Genomic DNA, 23,669 nt, shown 5'->3' with positions numbered 1-23,669 from the left:
TATTTGTTTCAATTGTTATTATCTTGTGTTAACCATTTCCCAGTTCTATAGTTAGGGCTGTGCATACATACATGCTACAGTCTCTGCTCTCACTGTTTCTGCAGTTAATCATGAGTTGTCATCTTTTGGAAGAAGAAAAGTTAATGAACCTTCCCTTCATTTCAGTATTTTATAAAATTTAATTATTTCATGCACAATTTGTTTTAATTTTATTTCATTATGCTTTAATGTTAAGCTTTGGGTTCCTTCTTCTATTTTTCATGTTTGCACTCTTTAATCCTAAATTATGCAGCTTTTGCTATGTTATTGACATTCATCTGGTTTTAGGCCTTTTTGGGAAAATAAAAGTGAGTTAAAGTTTCCATTTTTTCATTAGGACAAATTTGAAGTTTAACCCTAGGCATAAGGCAGTTATACGTTGTTGGTTTACAGTACAAATAGGCCCACACATTACAGACAAATGCTCTCCCTATAGGAGTGGTAGAACTGGTCTTAAATGTTTTTCAACTTTCTTATTCTATTGTGGGTGGTCTTCGTTGTTGTTTTTTGTTTTGTCTTTTATTTTGTTTTTAATTCTCCTGGAAGTAATGAGTTAGTTAATTAACTACTTAAAAGATACCCAGGAGATAGCAGCAATGGCCATGAGTGACCTGTAAATACATTTTATTATTTAGTGGTGAAATACCCACCATCAATGGGGCTACAGTCTGGTATGGAGCCTTTAATCCTTATCATAGTTTGAATTAAAAAATAAAATGCCTTAATTGATGAGTGATCTACAGACACGTGCTTGCTTGGACAGATATAATGCTCTTGGGCTTTTTGTTACGGCTTAGTTTTAAAGAGTACATCCATGTAAGCTCTGTCCAGGTCGATGGATTTCTTCTGCAGTGCTGCCTGCAAATGCTCAGGGAGCAGCCTCCGGTTTCTTATCTCCCCCAGGACAATATCCTCCTTGTTCCGAGGCCTCTGGGTCCTGGCATCCTCAAGGGCGCTGTGCACATCCTGCAGTTTCATCTGAAGCCAATCCTGTCTCTCCACAGTGTGTCGATGCTCTCCAAGATTGTGCATTAATTGCATCTCACTCACTGATCTCTTCCTGAAGGAGAGGAAAGGAAAGGACTCATAATGGCTCTCTTGAATTCATCATCTTAAGTCAAAATCCAGATTTGGGATCTTTTGTAGGATTTTGCAGTACAGAGCTGTACAACTTACCTTTCTCATCTGTAAGGAGTAGAATAACATCTGGAGTAGAGAGGGAGTGTGGATGGTGATTTGCTAATTGTAACAGATATGAGTGAGAAGGCACCAAATATGGCAAGTAGACCAGTAGTCCAATGTGGCAATAGTGTTTGCTTATGTATTTATCATTTCTTTCACCTGTTGTAGTTGAGCTTAGGGCTTACGAGACAATAGTTAAGGTTAAGACAACTAAGTATGGTTTTTATTCAAAGACAGTTTTCTTTGGACACTAGCGTTAAGGAAGCATGATTTCCTATGGATTTTTGTCTCAGTGCCAACTGATGTCAGTGTCTGAGGGTGAGTTCCAAGTAGGCTGTCACAATAGAGAAGATCACCCACTAGATCCCCCTCAAGCATCTGCTAATAGTGTGGATTACCTGATGATCTTCCCAAGAAAACCCATACATGATTTTTCTTCATCTACTATTTTCAAAATGAGTTTAAAAACTCTGCATGTTTCTGAGATCTCTACTGCTCTAGAGAAGTCAGAATTTGGCTGGCTGGGCCAAAGGGTTCAAAAGTGAGGATGGAAAGATTAAGGTACTGGTACTCAAACAGACCACATTCTTGAGAATAATTCACATAATTCCCCAAACTTTGGAAGTGTATAATAATGTACTTACATCATTGGTCTTCCATCAGAGTTTGTAAAAAAACATATGGCATATAAAATCATTACAGTCTTGGCCAGATTTTTTGTAGAACTCATTTTGTCTGCAGAGATAGAAGAGAATAAATGTATAGATCAGTATTTCCAGTAGTTCTTTGGATTCCAAAGAAATTTAGATTAGGAAAAAAGTTAAAGAAAGGCATCAGAATGGTTTTAAAAACATTCTTCTCATGAAATATGCTGCAACAAGGAGTACGACAGGAAAAAAAAATGGTTTTAATACTATTTCTTATGAGAAAACTTCTGTAACTTTGTAGGCAAGTCTGAAAGCTTCTGTCAGCTTTAATTGCTTTGCATTATCATCATGTATGTACTCACATTTTGGCTAATGGGGTGAAAAGGACCACATCCTTTCAGTAGAACTGTTATTTATCATTTGCATTTGATATGCTTTAAGTATGTTGTATGTTGTAATGCATAAGTATATACTTATGCATTGCTATGCAACTGAAAATTTGGATGCTTTTATGTATTTCTTTTGCAGAAACGAGTTGCATTTGCTTTAGCATGAGGGGGCCAACTCTCTTCTGGACAATTTTGCACAGAGGCATAACTCTACTGAGTTATTTCATTCATCATTTAATCACACAAAAGAAATCAGAACTGAGCCCCCTGTATTTTCAGTGCTAATCCTGCATTACCCATATGAATTTCGCACTGCTTTGCACATCATCAGCACAACTGCTGCTTAGAAAATGTATTACCAACGATGTTACAACTGACAGATAAGACACAGTCAAAATTTCAGTTTGGATTTTCAGTATTTACTGCTAGGAAATGCATCTTTTCTGCTACAACTGAAGAAATTTTATAGAGAGTACACAAAACATAAGGAAACATCAAACTCCAGAGTGCCTTTTTTGCAATATTTTCTGCAGTTTTACTTTAGCGCAGGAAACATTTACTATATGTCCTCTTACGTGTTAATGTGAATGGCCCCAGCAGTCCATCTAACTCAATATTATGTATTCAGGAATTGGATTCACTTCAAGATATTCTAACACACTGTCTCAGATGTATTCATTTCAAACATTTGGTTTAGATAATAAAACAGTTTGATCTTACTTACATTCACTTTTTTTTCAGGCTACCTTAAAAATAAAATAAAAGCAAGTTATAAAGCAATGATAAAATCTTCTAGATAAAGTGTTCTAGAGAACTTGGAAATAAAATAGAGGTATACTCACCAAATACTATCCTGAACAGTTTTCTGGTTTGGGTATGTTGGCAGATGGCTGTGTCTTGATGTCAAGTATATTTAAAGACTACTGAATTGGTTTAGTGGACCCCTTAAATCTGACTTTAAAATAGAGCTTCTAAGTAACTTAGAAGCCCTTTTATTGTCTCAGTTGATGTCACTCTTAACACACACCCTCCTGACCCTCATGTACCCACCCTCAGATGCTTTTGTTAATTTGGCATTTACACGGAAAAGAAAGGTCTCAGCAGAAAGAAAATATCCTTGGTAGCTATGAAGAAGTCTGACTTTTGAATTCAGATTCCCAATTACTCATAGATTTGTGCTCAAGATAATGTGGTATCTAAAGCTGTTGGAAGGATTTGCAAAGAAAGCTTTGTGATGTTAAATGCAGGCAGTGGGGTCAATAAGCTACAAACTCAAGATAAAACATATTGAAAGAGTAACATATACAATAATTGCCAGAAATGAGAATAGCAATTTTAGGTCAGAAACTAGACTTCTTTGTAAAAGAATACACTGGAGAGCAGCAGAAACCCCAAGATGATAGACAGTCATCTAATGAATCTGTGAAATCAATCTAATGAAAATGATGGTATTGAAATGTTAAGATACAGTGCTAGATCCCCACTGCCCTGTTATACCTACAACCATGAACATCTCTGCGTTGCTCTAATGTGCTGGATAAAATGAAGGCATTTGAAGAGGCTGTGATATATACTGGTACTTCATACATTTTGGAAAAGCAATATAGAACTCTGTCTACATTCTAAGAAGTAAAATGTTTAAATAATACATTCCCATATATATAAAGAGAGACTACTTTTGGCTGCAATATAGATTCCCTACATTATATGCATTTTCTGGGTTCTAGAGTATTTTGCCAGAAAAAAGTTTGCCTGCACACTTAAATACACCATTTGAAAGCTACTGTTGCTTTTACAGCGAATACTGTTTAGATTATGCTATGTTGTGCTGTATTATTTCACATACAGATAAAGTAGATATGTTAGTGTATTGGATTACACAGATGGTATTGCTGTGGAAAAGGAAGGAAGGAAAAAAATTCTAAAAATTCATAGTTCTCTCAGTAGATAGTGAAGTGAGAAGCAAAAAATAAAGTCCAATTAAGTGAGTTTAGGAAATCTGGATGGAACTGCCTTCCTTTATAATTCAGTTCTCAGAGTCCTTCTAGCTACACAAAAAGCAAAGTATACAGAGCTTTATGGGGATGATACATTTTCTTAGGAGATTTATGTCCATTTTAGCCACTAGAGATACTAACCTGAATGCTTTAGTGAGTAAAAATGTGCAATGGGCATGGCATACCAGGAAATGATTTGGAAAAATCTCTACACAATTGATAATAAAAAGCTCAAATTTTTTTGACCATGATAAACATATGCAAACCTTTAAAGCAGAGCCTCAAGGCAGTGCTTTTGCAAGGCCTGACATTCATTTGGAACCTCTAGCAGATGGCAGCACAACCTTAGGTAAAGGCCAAGCATTAGAAAATGTGGTGTTTGTATAGAGAAAAAAATGTTTCCATATATCTTGGTAGCAACTGATAGCAAAAATGGGCAGTAAAGCATTAGTGACAATTGCAAAATAAGTGTTAGCGAACATAAGTTGCAGATGTTGTTCTTGCAGTTGCATCCTTACAATGCACATCAAATCTGCAAGAGAGCCCAGGCTGGAGCTTCCCATAAAACCGAGGCAGAGAAAACAGCACAGTATGATATTGCAGTGGAAGATGCTTAATGCACTTCAGGAAACTTAGAATCTGTTAGTGCAGATGCCTTTGAATGAGATGTAACTTCAGCTGGTTGGTTTGCTGCATACCTAGTCTTTATAGCAACTTGGAAATAGGATTTCTTATTTAATATTGTTTTTATTAAAAAAAAACTAAAATCTCAAGTATCTAAAATATCAAGAGCAGATTACTAAAGTTGATACTTTGAAGGGATTCACATGTGAAAAAATATAGAAGACAAAATTGCGCTGTTTGCCTAAGATTAGAGAAGATACAGAAATAACAAAGATGGTACAAATTCAAAATATATACCATGATATTTGTAAACTAATAGCGCCTGTGATGGTTAGTACAGAATGTTTGTTACGATTCAAAACTGCTTTATCTGTTTATGCAGAAGAATAACTTACTTGATCATTCCTGGGGTCCAGAAATGATGTTATCCCATGTCATCTGCATTCACTAAATACAGTGTGTCAGATGTAGGAATGACAGATAATAGATTGAATGAATGTAATTCTACAGAACACTGTAATTGTGGACACTTTTCTTTGCACACTGTGAATCCACCCCATAAATGTCTGCTGAAATTTCTTCAGGAAGATGAAGATCTATGTTCAGATTTTGTTTTTCCTCTTCCTCGAGCATCTTTATTTAAAAAAAAAAAAAGCAGATCACTTTTGTGCACTGCTTAATGGAAGAGCATAACCAGAGCTAACGCCTGCTGAAGTGTTCTTCAGTAGGGGATTTAAGACTGACCAAATTTATAGACATTGTGGTGAAAAAAAGAGGTATGTAAACTCTTAAGGAACAGTGCAGAAATATCTCTGCAATGAAAAAATATTTCATCATCCTTTGAAAGTGGAAGTGTGTATATGAATAGTGGGTGGGGAAAAAAATAAACACGTTCTTTAGGAAATTACTTTCTGCTAGTGAGGGTACATTCCTAGTGAATACAAATGGGCCTAGCCTACAGGGGACAGATTTTGCTTCTCTTGGAACAACGGAAGGAAAACCACATGGATTCTGAGTTTCCATTCTGAAAAACATCAGTCAATGCTTAAAACGGCATGGGAGTGAACAGAACAGTTTAGAAACTCTGAGCTGTTAGGTGTTTCAGATATCTGTCAGGCAAGGTCAACCAATTTAGAAACTGATTGCAAACAATGAGTGTATAGGCTACATGATCAATGTGGAAATTTCATTTTCTTTGGAAGAGAGAGGTGAGAGCGAGTCATCTGTGACACCTAAGCTTTACTGTATTTCAGCCCGGAAGATTCTAGTTCAGACTTGGTGACTTCTTCTTCATGAATGCCAGCAAATTGTCTCAACTTAAGTTTGAATTTAGTGTTCTCATTAATTGTTATCTAAAACCATAGGATGTTATACATGAAATGAGACAGTATAGTGATATATTCCAGAACTTATTAATGTCTTATCTATGACATCGTGTGTTACAGATATTAAACAAGGGCACTGAAGAAGAGAGTTAAAAAATTGTAGATGTATATGGGAGGGAAGAGCTGACCAAAGCCTTTTCCTCTGGCAAGACTTTATCAGTCTTTGACTTAATCAAAGGACTACCTCTCCCTGACCTTCCCTCATAGATAGTACAGATACTTAAACCAACTGTGCATGAAAAAACTCTGTGCTGCTTTGTTTGCTGGGGGCATGCCACTTCACTTTGATTTGATACCACTGAATGTAATCAGAACCTGGGGCTGAAAACAAGTGGAAAGCAGACAGATTTTACAGCCAGATAGGTGAGCAATAGCCATATTCTAAAAATTCTGAATTCTGTGCAGTCTACTTTGTGTAGTCTATTTGTTTTGTTAGGAAAAAATGTTATACTGCATCTTAAAACTGAGCATCCTGAGGTATAACTGGAATATGATTGGAAGACACAGTCCTTTCTAGGATTATACTTTACGTGACTAAGCAGTATTTTCACAAACTGATCATCTAATCTGGTGCATTAATATTCCTACAGAATCGTTTCTGAGATTCAAAGTATAACTGCTGAGGTCACTTCAGTTCCACACTATTTACAAAATCGGGGTTTTGCTCCTTTGCTTGTTGCAGTGGGCAGTTCCAGAGAAAAGGCATTAGTATTAGCAGATCATTGAGCAAGGGAACAAGGTAATTGGTATCACACTGGATGACTGGTGAGGCAACCTTTCTAAATGTGTCTGAGGAATGTTTTGCCTTGACACAATGAAGATCCAAAGTGACAGTCAGTAAACTGTTTAGAACTTGATTTGATTGACAAGATTTGTGGCCTTTCAAATACCACAGCAGCATGTTTGGTAATTTATGTAAGCAATGTTGGGTATCTTCAGGCACTTTTGGCGTTCCTGCATCTAGATTAAGCTTTAACCACATGCAAATTTCCAATTAGATTAAAAAATAATAATTATAAAATTCAAGAAAAAGACCAGCAGACTTCAGTGAAAATCTGAAGATGTCCTCTCACATTCATACAGTGTATTGTTTTGCAGCTACTGATAAATGTGAATTTGGAAATAATCTTTTTTCAGTTACACAGTGTTCTTCATCTGAGTCATCGTGTTCCTGATTCTCCCTATCTCTTCGTAAGGAAAGTTGAAAGTTAATGATAATTGTTTCTGTTTTACAGATATTTAGGCAAAGACAGATCAAATGCAAATATCTCTGGGATAAAAAAAAAGGTCTAGTCCCAGCCACCTGACTTTAAGTATACTCGCTTACCTAGGTGATAATCTAGACACTGTGATCCAGGTTTTTTCTGGAGTTTTTATTAAATGAAACACATGCAGTGTCTAATGGATGCCATTTTTTGCTCTCAGTGTAACTTATCCAAGTTACATAACAGATATCCAGTTTATCACAGAACTCCTCTATTGACCTATCATGGACATGTCAGGCTTTGATGACATAATTATGAATGCATGAGTGTTTGCTCTTTGCATGCCACCCTGTACTATGGCTGCATAGAATTTCATATAGTATTACATGGCTGTTTTGAAGCCTAAATGGAGAGCCCTGCTTACCTCATCTCTCTCTTATGAGAAAAATCTGAAGCTTGATGAAGCAGCCCAGAACAGTGAGGAGGAATGCTGAAATGGTTGTTAAGGAAAGTCATGGAGATGATGTGCATGTTATTCTCTACAGAGACATGTTTTAGTGGTCAGTAACACAAGTACAATTGTGTAACACAAGCAGTAATGAAAGCCTTGTTTAGTTTCAACACAGTTCCTTAGAAATATGTCAATATGAGGTAAACTAAATATATAAATATTGATATAAGTATGTGTGAGTATAGATATTACTTCAGATTTAAATGTTCTGGTGAGTTATTTCATAGTCAATAATTACTTAGTGGCATAGTATAATAGCTCTGTTGACAGTGAACTGTTGATATTTTGCTGAATACACTGCTTTAATGAACCCTACAGTACTTCATGACCTTTTTCAGTAGATAAGAAGCTGTTACAGAACTCAAAACTGTTGTTGGATCATCAGACTTTTGGAATCGATACCAAAGTGCATTATGTGTATACATATATGCAGACACACACTCACATGTAGGCCAGAATGTTTGTTGGCCTATTACTAGCTGTAAATACTTGATGCAGGCTTGAGCTCCCTTGTAACAGCATGAACTGTAGCATAGCTCTAGTGAGAGCTCATGTTCTTTTTTGTTATCCTAGAAACTGACATAGCATCCCTGACAAGCTATGAGGAGATCAGTTTTGAGGGCATAAGTAATGCCTGAAAATATTTGGAAAATGTCTAGTATTGAGTACAGGAATGGATCCAGAATTCCCCACCACTCCTTTTCTAGGCTTAAGGACCTCACTGATGGTTAAGATGTAGTAACTGTCACTTGAAGCATCCGTCTGCCTACTCACGTGCGCACATTTTATACAAGTCATAGTTTTAAAATCAATTAAGACATCTTCTAAAAAAAGGCTTGAGTAATTAAATATTAGTATCCACTGGATTTTAAAGGCAGGAGCCTGGAAACTCCAGATACCCCCCCAAGAAGGAGATTTGACCTAACAAGGCTTGTGACAGATAATGTACTAGCTTTGCATATAATAGCATTGAAGACTTAGGACGAAACAGGATGGAACAATGAAAATCTGAATTTTTTTTCTGCAGGCAGCCACGTATTTTCAAGACGTTTCAAGTTCGTATTCCCGTATTTTCTTGCAGTCACTGCAGATGAGCAGATAATATCCAGGTAAGCGATCTGGAGCTTGATGAAATCTCATGAGAATGATGTGTTCAATTTACAAATAAAGAATAACATTTCAGACTTCTCCTTCAATTTTCTGAATGTCTTGAAAAAATCCAGGTCAATAGTGAGCTGAAAAACATGACAAATAGAGAACTGGAAAGAATCATGAGTTTATCTGGGTTACAAAAGAAAATACTGTGTTAGGTGCTTGCAAACATGCAAGAAGGTGCAGACCCTCTAATAATAGTGTTACTAAGGACAAACATTTGTTGTATTGTATACAAAGTCTGTCACTATTTGATATACTAATTATGGCCCAGAAATCACATCATTCAAATGAAAATTTATAGATAGCAAGCCTTATCAAAGATTAGCTCACTTTGTACTCAGTTGTTTTTACATGAAGTTTCTTCAAGTACTCCTTTAATATAGTCATACATTTAGTCTTTTATATATACTGTGCTATGAATGAATCATATTTTCTTAATCTTTCCTTTTCACTAAATTATTAGCTTGATATTAACAGCTGTCAATGTCAAATTCTTGAATTATTATATTTCTTTTACTGAACTTGAGAGACATTTTCAATACTGTTTATTTGCATTCTGTGTATGTTTTAAGTTCTTCCATACTGACCAGTAATTTTCTGAAAACTGATTTTTCTTCTTAACACATCCTGGAATACCAGTACTGCCATAAAAGTCTTACTGCAATTCTCATACTGTTGTTTATAAGGAAGTCTAGCCCATTATATGTGTTGAGCATCAGTCACTTTTCTGCTTTTTACTGCATTCTTTTCTGTATTGGATTGGCAATGTAGTCTAAGATAAAATGCCACATTAAGATTCAGTCTTGGTGCTTAATGGTTACTTGCTTATGTTTATTTGTTTCTCTGTGTGAGGTACAAAAGAAGATAAAATTGTTAGCTTCACAGATCATCACCCTAGACTTTTCTGCTACCATCTTCAATGGAGAAGAACGTTATTGCTAACTGCAGAGGTTGTTTCAATGAAGTGGATTATACTGGTTCAGTGTGTCCTTTGGATCTTCCTTGCTGATGTGCAAGGAATACATGCATATTTCTTCTCTGTCACCAAACTGCACAGATATCTTTATTTTCCTGTTAAACTATTTACTTCTCTGCTTATACTTTTCTGAAATATATTCCCAGACTGCTTCTCTCCCTCCACCTGAAATTCAAACTCCTCATCTCAGTTTTCTAGGCTTTTAGTAAAAGGCCAAGATCTGCACTTTTGTGTATCACACTGTCATTTTTATTATGCATTTTTAACTATGGTACTAATAAATCAGAATTTGATTAGCTTTGCAACGTGTAGACAATACAGAATTGTGAGTAACAAAGGACTTAATCCTGTATTTCTGCCCTCATTTTCTCATACTTTAAGTTTTATTTTATGATATTCCTATCTCTTGGCATAGTCACGTGAAGGTGAGAATTAACCAATTCTATCCATCGCTCTTCATCACTTGCCATATTAAAATGGCCATCCTCATCCTTATGGATTCCTGACCCTGAAGTGATGTTTTTTGTGGTAACCACCCCTATGTTAAAAACAGGCTTTAGCCAGGTAACTTTCTTCCTCTTGATTCCTTTCTCTCTTCTTACTGTTCACTACCAAATTCTATTTTCTTGACTGGTTTTCAGTATTTAAGAACAGAAAAACATAAAGATTAAAAAAAAAAAGCCATATCCATAACTTACACTATACTACTGCAAATATAAAGAAGGGATCCTAAGCCATCATCCCTAGCATCCTTTGTGAAATCTAAGATAGGAAGAATTTAGGAAATGTCTGCATTACTGTTCTCAAGGTTAGTGCCCCTTCTCCTCTCGCGTGCACTGAGAGACTTCTTTAAAAGGAGTCTCTGGGAATCTCTAATGCAAATGTCCTGAAAAGCAGTGCAAAGGCACTGTAGAAATAATAAGAAGTAGGACATATTAATGCACTGACACAATAGTAGCATCTTGGACCTCAAAATTCTCTTTGTATCCATGAGATCCATAAACATGTGTGAGAATATTAAGCCACCTCTTCTGTGCATCTTAGAAACTTGAGCTAACTGTTCTTGTTGCATGCTAGCATCTGTGCTGTAACTATAGGAACCAACTCTATAAATAGCCCATCCCAGTTACCTTTTTCAGAACTTCAGGGATAGCTAGTCCCCAGAATAGATAAATTACATAAGTCGGCTCTCTAAACATAATAATTGCCTCTGCAAACTGTTTTTTCTGTACACCACTGTACAACTCGTGCATCCCTCTAGCTTACATTCAGTACTCGCTGGCTCACTTGTTCAGCTGACATAACTGTACTAATTTGAGAGAGCAGTGCTAATTCTTGACATCTGAGGATTTGGAATTTTGCTGCAGATGTTTGTTAAAGTGCATTTAAAAAGAAGAGCAGATCTGTAATGCAGATTTTAAAGTTAGTTAGGGCTAAAAGGGCCTACTTCTGTACACACCAGGCTGGATGCGTTTGGCTGAGTTATGTGGGGGGAGGAAATACTCCTCTGAGTCATGCACATTTTCAAGATTGTCCTTGGACTTAATTTTATATTAGAACCTAGATAAATATCTCTTTCTCTGAAAAACAATATTATTTAAGAAGTACATTAGAGAAGATCTGCTTCTGGAGTTCTAAAAGAGGATCTGTTTACCGGTCTGGTCATTTAGTGTATTGTAAGTGGAAATGTCATGCTTGGATCAAATACTCTCTCTCCAAAATTTGAAGGGTCTTCTATAATGAACTTGTATCCTGAACAGATTTGCAAGCAGAATACCACAGGAGTCTTCAATACATGCAGTTTTACGTACTGCTCAGCTTAAGGAGGTGGTAGCTGTAATGTACTCCATTGCTACAGTGGCTTACTGCCTGATGTAAAGAGAGGACACTGCATTGCAATGAGGAGATCTGAAGACACACATGCTCAAATATGACCTCATCACATTAAGGATATACTTAGAGGAGTAGTATCCTTCCAGTAGGGAGCACGATACTAGCAGGGAATGTTATGACTAATGCTGAAAGAGGGCTCTTGCTCATGGTAATTTTCATACTATCTTTGAGAGAAATCACTTTATCCATTTTACAGAGGAGCAAACAGAAATCAGAAATCTGCCTAGAACTGTAACAAATACCAGTGCCAAGTTTGTCCATTGCTGCATGTAAGTGGAGATACTTTCTTATAAGAGTGGTCCATGCTATACAACATTATCATTGCAGAAACCAAAAGCTGAGCATGTTTAGTATATGAAGTCCTGCATTCCAGAGAGCAGTGCAGATCATAGGACTGTGAGTCTTACTGCTCTGTTTATGCAGTGTTTGCAAGTGATTTGCTTCCTGCTTCAGTAGAGCTGCAATTTCATCTTCCTTGTATTCATCATCATTGAGGTATTACAAAATCTGCAAGGTGTTCTTTTATATTTCTTGGATATTATTAGATTTTCGCTCTATTTATGTGCCCTCCATCCTTACTTTCTTTCCATCAACCATCACAATTTTATCCCTCTCTGTTGTGGGTCTCCTGAGGTTCTTATTCCTAATTTATGATCAGTCATATGGCACGTTACTTTTCATGTTTCTGAAGGAATAGGAATACACATTGTTCTGCTTAATTTATAGCTCTTGTCTCTTGAAGCATGAAACGGAAACTTTTCACAAAAATACAAATACTGAATGGAATGGTTGTAATTTTTGGGATTTCTGGGAAGCCTCCCACTGACAGCTGTTACTGCTGGTGCCAATTCCACCTCTATGTAGTAAAACACTTTTTTGTGTTATCTCACCACGCAACTATGATAATACTTTGTTGCAGGCATTTACTTATTCACTAGTCCTTCTGTGACAGTGAAGCAAGTCCTTCTGAGACAATGAATCACAGGTGTCCCTCAGCCTGCATGGCTGCATTCTATCACATCAATATTTTGTGTTGTCTAATGTTGCATTGCTGACAACAGTCTAAGAAATACCTTGCTTTTCTATTTTTGAGTACAGACCAAAAAGCTATATAAAAGGCTTTTCAATTTTTTTAATGTCAGTATTGCCCATGTAACATTCTTGAAAAAGATTTTTGGCTACTTCTGTTTCAGTGTCATTCCTGGGTCTTGCAGTCCAGCCACCTGCTCAAAGCATTGTCAACAGTGAATTCAGACCAGGTTGCTCAGGGTTTATCCAGTTAGGTCTTGAAAATCTGCATTCACTAACATCACAGAAACTCTCTAGGCAGCCCATTTCTGAGTTGTATTACCCTTAAAAATATACATTTTTTTCTTATACCCAGTCAGAATTTCACCTTTTTCTGTTTATAACCATTATTTCTCATGCTCTCACAGTTCAGAGAAACTGAACTGTGGTAGAAAGCCTGCCTTTCTCCTTTGGGTATCCTCTTAGGTACAAAGAGGCTGTTAATAGACCCTTTTAAACCTTTTCCAAGCTGAACAAGCTCAGTTCCCTCAACTTCAAAGGCTAACTTCTTCAAGCCACTGAACCATGTGGTGGTCCTCCATTGGATCTGATCAACCTGAACATCATTCTTCTACTATGGGCCAAAAACTGGACACAGTATCCCAGATGCAGTTGAGTTAGCATGTGTTGAGTTACAGAGGATAATCGCTTCTCTCAGTCTGCTGCCTTAAGCTGCTGTTGGTATTTTATGGTACACAGCTTTCGCTGCTGCCACAGCCTTCTGCTGAATCATTTAGCTCACTGGCCACCTGGACCTTGAGGTTTCTTTTAGCAGTATTGCTCTCTAGACAGTCAGTGCAATGGACTGATCAATCTCGAGCATAGGACTTTGTTTATCATTGCTGAATTTCATGAAGTTCCTGTGCACTCACTCTTCTAATGTTAGGTTCTTCTTATTGGCAAGGCTGCCTTTGAGTTATTGACTCAACTTTCCCGGTTGGTGTCACTGACATGCTTGCAGAATTGCACATTTTGTGTGATCTTTTAGGTCACTTGTAAAATTCTGAAACAAGACAGGGCCTTAAGTAGACCCCTGAGAAATTTCACTTGTAATTGACCTCATGTTGACCATTATCCACAGATTTTTGAGCCTGATGATGCAGTTAGTTTTTCAAGGAATCTGATCTAGGCATTTCAAATGTCATTAATTTACATAGTAAGTAGTTTAATAACTAGAGAAAGAAATATATTATGTAAAATGCTAAAGGAAGTATTTAGTTTATTTAGATTAGATTTATTTAGATTAGAAGTATTTAGTGTTTATTTAGACAATAAACAAGACCTTCAGTAGAAACAGTCTCTGTTCCTGAGGACAGTGAAGCTGTTTCAATCTTTGAAAAAGGTTGCTTGGGTGATCTGGTATATTATACAATAATAAGTTCTATTAGGTATGTTAGTGGCTCTAATAATTAAAATGGAATAAGAAAGCATTGCAAGAATAACCAATATGAACAAAAAAGGTACTTCCTCCATTCTCCTTCAGAATTATCTGAATATGTTAACAAAGTAGTAGATAGATGTATGGGAACTGCTGAATCACAGCCTGAACCTCTGATTGGTCACCTGAGGTGAGCAATGAGTCAGCCACGGGAGCACAGGTGAAGGCAATTGACCTGTGTTGCTGGAAGGGATGGACTTCTCCTAGACCCATTTAAGAGCTGACTTCCCAACTAGGGAAGGATCTCTTTCTGGAGTTTTACAGTGAGCCTAGGACAAGGGTAAGTACTCTATCTATTCTTTTTTGGTGTAGTAACCTGCTTAACTGAACTATCTTGTTTGTTTCATAATTATAACATCTGTGTATTCATTGATTACACAATAGAGAAGACAAAATGGACTTTGAATGTGACCTGATTTAGTAATTCCTGTATTCCTAAAAATATCACATGCCAAAAGCTGTCATCCACTTAAGCGTTGAATTGCCACAGGGATTTTGTCCCCTCACTTTCTGTTTCCATCAAAGAAAAATAATCTAGATACTATAAAAGCATTTATGTGGAAGGAAAGAGTACCTGTGTGTCTAAATGTTTTTAAATCAGTGTGTTTTACTTCTTTTGCTATCATACTTTGCCTACAAATTGGCTTTGACAAATTTTATAGGAAATTATTAACTCTTTACGGGAGGGCTCAGCAAGAACAGGCATAGCATTCAAATTCAAAAGCTTTGGATAATTTCATGCATTTGCAGCGTCTCAACAACAAGTACTTCAGTGTAATTAAAGCTATGCTATTAGTCATGAACATTTGTAATCTAGGCTAGATCTGCTGAGATGGATGTATCACAAAAAGCCTTCTTTGCCAAGCATGCATTTTCTTTGCTTTGTGTTATCATTACATCTCTACAGCCCATTGATTTCTTGGGATATATCTCTTAGAACCATGAAAAAAGAAAACCAAACCAACAAAACATGACATGGGAGGAGGTGTCATCTGAACTTATTGTGCTGTCTAAGTCACACATATAAGTAGGAGCAGGGCTGTTAATAATTTTCTGGTGGTTCGATCACAGACTGTAACACATCTGATGTTCCTGTTTGCTGACTTCTGTTGTCAGGAGAGTTCTGACAACAATTTCAAGAACTCAGTGGCAGTGGCTTCCTTCATTGTAAATTAGGTCAACCAAATTTTCGTAAGCGGCTCTTGTAAATAGACCGTCAGGTTTTTTAATACTATTGATACTATTTCTCAAGCACTGAGTCTTGTGCAAGTTTCCTCAGAGAGCCCTGCTATCAATAATTACAGCGATGTACTTGCTGAGGAAATGAGGGGGGGAAAAAAGGTACACTCGGGGAAGACTCTTCTCTTTCTTGCGTAGAGTGGTGTCTGTTCAAACGCTTGGTGTGGGCACGGTGCTGTGTGTACTCAATCTGTTAGCAAACCTGCCCTCTCGTGGACAGAAGGAGAAAGCTTTCTTGGAGGGAGAAAAAAAAAAAAAAAAAAAAAAAGCGTGGCTGAATTATCAGCAGTACAGTGAATGTGTTTGGTCTTAACGTTGAAACCAAAAAATACGTGCTGGCTCACTCATGTAATTGCGAACCAAGTCCTTGATGTGTGTGAGAAGAAAGGAGATAAACAAAATACCTCCTCCAGAGAAAATTTTCTGAACAATTCACTAAGCAAACAATACTGAGTGTGACAGAACTCTCTCGTGGCCGCTCCTGTATTAACAAAAAGAAATGGGGCCAAGTTAACCCTGGAGTAATTCTGATGAAATCAGTATACTTCTAGCTATAGAAAGGGTGAATCTGGGAAGTGGCGTAGCTGATTTCTGTCATTTTAAGAGCTGGGAGATGAACTCTGACAAGTCTAGAGAGAATGCTTTAGGATGTCACCACTTACCTGTTCTGTCCTTCTCCCAGCTGGGTGTCTCTCTCACACACACTGAGCTTCATGAATCAGGAATACAAACGTTTGTAATCAGCTGCAGAGCATCAAATCTGTAGATGGAATAAATTGGCATACGACAGGCCGATGCTGCATACACAGAACTTGTAGATATTTGAGATAAAGAAGGTATAAGTAACAAATAGATGTAGTAATATCTATTCCTACAATAATTTATTCATCCAGTAGCACTTATATTAGTGTTACAAGACAGTAATCAGTCAGACAGTCTTCACCTCCAAAGTCAAGTACCTCCAAATATCACCTTCTTATGAGAACAGACTATATCTATTAAGCTGTTCCTTATTCTTAATAATCACATGGTTTCATGGAAATTAAATTTTAGATACTTTAAAACACGTAATCAAGAACTTGTTGATAATGCTTATGTTTCACCTTGTTCAGACTTGGTTCTTTCATGGGTTCCAACGTGTAAGAATTGAGAACCATTGATTGATGCTAATGTCATTTTCCTGTTTAGTTCCTCTAGTGCTAAAGCAAACAAACAACAATAACCAAATACCCCAAGAGTTCCATATTTTTAACAAGAATAAAATTTTAATTCTATATCTCTTACATTGGTTTCCCTGAGAAGATCTACATATATCCTCCAGAATATAGCATCTGCTCCTTAGAATATCTGTTGTTTCAGTTATCTTCTGATATTATTAGACCTGTAATTATACTTCAGGAATGTTTTAACTGCCATCCCAGAAAATCCTTCCCTCTCCTCCAGCTTTCAAAACTAACTTTGTCATCTGTTAGACATGGAAGGAGTGGCCTCAGCTGCATTTTGTGACGTTTTGACAAGTTAGCGCTGTGCCTCTGACAGTTCAGGTACTCGCTCTGACAAAGAAGGGAGGAGCGTTGCAAACCAGTACTGTAAAAGCTAACTCCCAGTGCCTCCTCCATCTTTGAAGGTGAAATTACAAAAACATTATATCTCTGTGGAGAGGGGGTTCAGATAAGTGTGGTTTTTTTTTTTTTTTTTTTTTTTTTTTTTTCAGAGGATTCATGTAGTTTATCAGGAAGCTAAATGCCATCAGTCTGGACAGAACATGTGCTATGTTTGATGCAGTACAGGTGCTGTTTGTAGACTGCATCAATTCCAGACACAAACCTAAAAGAAAAAAACGTTTTATGTCCACTCAGATTTTATTCTCCTTAGTAGGAAGTTGTTTACAGAGAGAGTGGTGAGGTGCTGGAACAGCTGCCCAGAGAGGTTGTGGTTGCCCTGTCTCTGGAGGTGTTCAATTGTATGGGGCTGTGGGCAGTTGGGCTAGTATTGCATGGGGAGGTTGGTGGCCATGCATGTGGCAGGGAGTTGGAAGCTCATGATCCTTGATGTCCCTTCCAACCCTGGCCGTTCTGTGATTCTGCGAAGTGCTAAAAGTACAAAGTAAAGTGTATTTTAATGGTAAAATTAAGAACTTATATATCCTGGGAAACTTCATGATGACAAAAAAAAGGAAAGAGTGACACTCCAGAGAAGAAAGTAGGAGATTACAGATATATTTTTTTCACTGAATGTTTATTAAAATGTTCTTTCAGCTCCTGTTTAACCTCTGCAACTAGTGAACCAGCTGAGGGAAATAGCTGTTAGAGATTTGTCATCCCTCTTCCTGTTTGTACTATGCACAGCCAAGTAAAGGGAACACACCTATCTCCTGGAAGAAGTTGAACAAGACCTGACAAGTGGTAAAATCAAGTGAGGGGTGGGAAAGAGGGAGGTGGAGAAAAGAACTCCTTCACTTGAGAACAAAAAGGCCTTTTGTTTTTTCTTTAGCCAATGTGAGGAAACAAAAAAGCATAATTACAGTTTTTCTGGTCACTTTTAAATATTTCTTATAGCAATTTGCCCTTAAGTAAAGTAGTAAAAGTTAAAAAGTATGGAAAAATGTAGAAGAATGGAAGAATGGAGCTGCAGGAAGAGCGAGAAGTGGACTGTTGAAAGGGCTCTGGAATAGAGAATTGGAAAGAAGAATTCTCATAGCCATTGAGAATTGCTGTAAATATCGTTGGCACTCTGCAGATTTTTATAAAGTGGACTGCATTGCCATAAAATCTTCATCTGGGGCATGTTTGCAGAGCTAGGTGAAGATTCACATGCGATGTGGATGGGCATGTTTAGGCTACTTATAATCCAGCTGCTTAATATAACAAGCATAATGAATGCCTGATGGCACAAGTTTTACTGTAGCATAGTGGCCCCAAAACAATCTCTTTGAAGATGTTCTTACCAATGCTAGTGCAAGTTGAGCTATCTGTAATATAGTTGGTGTGGGTAAACCTATCAGAATAAAATAACATTTTCACTGGGTAGATAGGCATAGATTAACTTGTACAAGTGTTTGCAGTTAACAAGAATGTATTTTTTTTTTTAAGAGTATTTGTTAATTTGGAAATGTTTTTTTAAATGCATATTATATATGACTCTAAAAGCACCTAGAGTAGGATTCTGAAAGAAAGAAGTAATTACCTCAGGAACTGGTATAGTTGCACTAAACCTAAATATTAACTAACAGCTATTTCATGAGGATTGTTTCATGTGTTTTAATTATATTTTAGCTTTATGCACATCTTCCAAGACAAGAGCACCTTTGTGAAAGCAGAATCTAGCAAACCTAGGATGCAGAACTGAATTCAAATGTGATTTTTTTTTATTATTATTTTTTTTTTTATGGCAGAGAAATAGTTATACTCTGTGATACCACACAGCCCATTCTAAGGGATGAGTCCATAACAGCAGTGCATTCTTTGGAATTATTTCTGTATCATGTGGATGCATCTGAGAGTTGTGAAGACAGTTGGCTCAGTGTCTATCAAGAAAGACAGAAGCACATATGTATAATTTTCCACACTTCTATGTATTGTAGCATCTTGTGTTTCTTTCTTAGGCAGGTTGCCTAAGATGTCTCTCAGTGAAAAATCAAAATCCCCTTTGGAGTCATAAACATCTCCAGTCTTCCTAAATACTAAGTTTGTGACACAGGGTGCTTGCATTATTTCCAATTAATTTCAGTTTAGTTGCAAGGCACTCCACGATTTCAGTGGGATTACAACTGATTTGCCAAGGAAAGAGAGCTATCAAGCCTTCTAATTCCTAGCAACTCGCATTATCCCCTATCAGATCTTAACCAAAAATAAATAAATAAATACAACCCCACAAATGGTTACAATGGAAGTGAGTAGATTTTATTAAATGAGAAGTGATACCTAAACGTACTCAGATGAATGCTAATGGCGTACTCCAGTATGGACTGTTGCTTAATGAAATCTTGGTGTTACCAGCTGTCTTGGACAAGTATCATGTTTTCAGCATACAGAGCTACTGTAAGCATTCTTCCAGAAAACAAGAAGAAAGATTGCATCATTCTTCAGCCATGGCTGTCATTTAATGACTACACATTTTTGACAGTTTGTTTTTCTGATCCTATTTTTCGCAGAAGTTGCTCAGATTTCACACCTGTTTATTCAATTGCAATAACTATAGGAGAAAAATAAACGCCTTAATCTACAGTAATCTACAGAAATCTCAAATTATTTTTTCAAAGAGTTCTTGAACTAAATTCAAAAGGAGATTGTCAATTTATTGATTCTTGTGTGTGTTCTGCGTTGTGCAGGGTGTGTGACTTGCCTCCAGATGGTGCTCTCACGTTGACATTTAAGACTTCTGTTAGCATTACAGTTTTCATTATTCTCTCAAAATCAGCATTAGTCCTCTCAAATTAGCAAAAAAATAATTTGGTAGAATGCATGCCAATGTACCATATGTTCATTACAGATAACTGATATTCCCTAGATTGTATTAGGAAACTACTTTTAGTTCTAGGAAAAAAATTTACTGAAACTATGTAATATTTTAATACAACGGTGGGAATTCTGTGAACCTTTAAACCGTGTAATGAGCATTATTTAAGCAATATCTTCATGGTTGAGTAATATCAGCTCCAGCGAGGTAATAAGCCAGCATTATAAACTAAAGTACGAGACAAAAGTACTAATTATTTTCCTCAAAACCTTGAAAATTGTGCTGCAACTTTGTGCAAAGTGCCTTCACTTGAGAAGCTCTTTTTCTTGTGGGGAAGTAGAAGAACCAGATACCATCACAGAAATACCAGACATCCCATTCTTGCTCTCGTGCTGGAATTGTCTTCAAGATTTCCACCACTACTGGGTATGCAAATGTGGTCTGTGAGTGTTGCAAACCAGTTCAGGACCCAGGGGTCACAACTCTGGCATTTTAAAGTGAAGACAATACTTTTTTTTCCAATGAATTCTAGTGTTGATTGCATGGTTTGTGTGGGTCTGTATCAGCATATTTCTGCTCAGCATTCTCCTTCACACTGGTACAAATATCACAGCAGAAGATAGAGCTGATTCGTGTGTCAGCGATTTTGGACAATCTACATTGTCTTTGTGCAGGAAGCAAGTTTTTATATAACTTGTAAATACTGTAGATTCTTCTTTTGTGTTCATTTTCAACCCGCATCTCATTTTACTCTTGCATTTTTCTTCCCAGATGTCTCTAAATGAGGTAGAGTTCACCAGTAAGAGGCTCTCTTGGTCATGATATTCTTTTCCTGTTTCTTCTGCCACAGGCAGCTCTGACACACAGGAATATTTTGATTAAGAAGAAAGTAAAGGAAGATTCCAGAGACCAGGACTGTCCTACTGATAAATCTGAAGCTTAGGTTTACTCTTAAGAAGTGAGTAGCTTTATCTAGTTTTCGTAATAAGGTTCATCCTACATTCTGTTTTTCTGTCCTTTCTCCTGTATTATGACAACTATATGGGATCCATCTTGTCCCTTTCTGGGTGCGCACTGGCATAAAACTTATTGCAACATACCATTCTTTATTCTTTCCCTTCCTTTTCTTGAGATGAAGCCTCTGCTCCTACAGGCTCTTCCAGTTCAAGGTAAAGTAGTTTACCTAGTTGTTAGTGATGAAGATCAAGATATCAGATTCTTTTTTGGCAGAGTCAATATTTCCACACTTTCACGCTAAGCCCAGTTAGAGAAGAAAAGAAAGCTGAAACTTGAAGATTGCAACATGAGAAATTCTAGAGAACTCTGTAGGAAGTATTGTTTCATGACCAGAATGACCTCAACAGCTTTTTTTTTTTTAGCTTTAGTGTGACAGTCCTTCTGAATAAAAGTACACAGAGACAGTACTTAAGAATATGTGCTTACTGTGGTTCCAATATTGGATATTTTCCTGCAAAACCTAGTCTTAGGAGTAACTTTGGTTCTCTGGGATCTACCATTAACCACTTTAAAACAGATTTTCCTTGCTCTAAGTTTTTCTGCCTGCACTAATTTAAAACGCTGAATCGTTTATACATACCAAAATGGGAAAGCATTTCCAGAAAAGTCCCCCAAAAAGTTAGTGCTGCATTAAAAAGCATATGCTTCTTGTGAGTGTATTCAGCATCTCCTTACCTCAACGTAGACAGATCTTTTTCAGCCAGACACTTTTGCACACAACTTGATTGACTGTGCTCCAAAATTAATATTTGCTCCATTAGTAGCTTTAACATTAGAAGAGTTGTTACATTGATTGCCGTGTTCTAAGAGAAAATACAAATGGAAGGTACAAATTTATTGGGGTGTTTCTAGCTTTCATAGTTTTATCTATAGAATTACAGATTCAATTAACCAAGAATCGCTTTCCAGAAACCTTTGTCAGGAGTGAGGGGTACAGACTAGATTATTTTTACTAGTAATGTTTTTAACATTACATCAAGCTGTTGCAGTGCTGTCTCTGACAATAATTTTATTGGTTGTCTTTCATAAATACTGTCCACAGTTTTCTCTGCATGAATTACTTAAATGACAAATACTGAAAAGCTGATGCCATTTCTTCACCTGGTGCTTTCCAGAAATGCTTCTAAACCGCTTTTCAGAATACTATCTGAGGCTGTCCCGTAGCGTAGCTGTTCTTGTGTCTCAGGCTGGAGTTTACTGACCAGTGTGGCTTCTCTTATGTTCATTTCTGTTTTATTTACCCAACTGTTTTTTCTTTCCTTGTGTCTTCTCTGTCCTTCTATCTGCAGTGAAGAGTCACACAGACTTCATGGCATGAAAGTGTTAAATGTCTATTACATATTTCTAATCCAGCATGTAAAGGGAACAGGTAGGAGGCACAGCAGAGATGAGAGTGAAATAACATTAGGAAACGTACAGCTTTGCATGCAATCTGCATCAAAATTATGCTCTTTGCTCTAAACTGAGCCCATCTTGGAGCAGAATAATTCTAATCTATTTCTCTAGGTAGGAAAGAAAGCACAAGTCTGAAGCTCACACATACAAACCAAACAGACAGAGGCAAGTTAATTGCTTAAAGGTTTAAATTACAATAAAGAAAGAAATTTGTATCTATTTAGCTTCTCACATAAGGCCATAATGCATTCATGTATAAATTTCATGATAGAGTTTTTCCTGTATCATCATCTTGTCTTAATTTGATAAAACCAAATGCATATACAAAATAAATGCATTTATCTAGGTGAATGCTTTGTGGTTCATGCTGACGGTGGAAGTTTCTTGCACTTAACTGCTGTTAAGTAACAAGATGATTAGTCAGTGGGAAAGGAGCTGAAATGTATAAACCCTGTCAGGAGTTACAGGAACATACGTTATGACATGCAGAACCATTTTCTGAGTCATCTTTATGAATGGAAAGGCATTTCTTTTCTTTCTTCTAAGAATGTGGTTCACAATCTCCTTGAGAAAGATAACATTACGGCTCAGAATATAGCACGACTTGTACAGATATCCAGGTAGCCGTTTCACTGGATGCTATTTTCTTTTTTGCACGCAGCACAGAGCATCATTCATTGTTTCTAGTATTGAGTTTTGTCATTAATAATGATGCACAATGTACAGTTTGCTCATGGATATGATTTGTAGCCTTTATGTAGGGAGCTACATCAGGTGTACAACTTTCTATCCATAATAAGTTGTATAGATCAAAATGAATTTAAAAAATCCTGACATTCCAGCTACTTCTCTCCTTTCTGGATTAAAAAAAGAAGTGCCCAGCACTGTCACTTGTTACTAGAGGAAAGCAAATGCTTTAAAAAAAACAACCCACCCTTTAGACCAGGAAAACAAACAAACAAAAAAGCACACACAGAGCAGAACTAACTCAAATGTTGCAGTATCTCTACAAAAGTGTCCTTAGATTTAAAGTCGTAACAGGTAAGCAGCT

At 36.9% G+C, this 23,669-nt stretch overlaps 1 protein-coding gene across 1 annotated transcript; it reads right to left on the bottom strand.

Moving 5' to 3' along the window:
- Window positions 1–825: 825 nt before the first annotated feature.
- On the bottom strand, window positions 826–1,951 carry PTH (parathyroid hormone; the record flags this gene model as incomplete). Its single annotated transcript, XM_079536977.1, has 2 exons — window positions 826–1,099; window positions 1,866–1,951. 2 exons carry the CDS (start codon window positions 1,949–1,951, stop codon window positions 826–828), a joined length of 360 nt encoding a protein of 119 aa, XP_079393103.1.
- Window positions 1,952–23,669: the final 21,718 nt, after the last annotated feature.

This window comes from Tetrao urogallus, assembly GCF_951394365.1.
Source record: "Tetrao urogallus genome assembly, chromosome: 6".
Classification (NCBI taxonomy): Eukaryota; Metazoa; Chordata; class Aves; order Galliformes; family Phasianidae; genus Tetrao; species Tetrao urogallus.
Note: the sequence above shows the minus strand (reverse complement) of the source record. Positions and strands in the feature narration are given on the sequence as shown.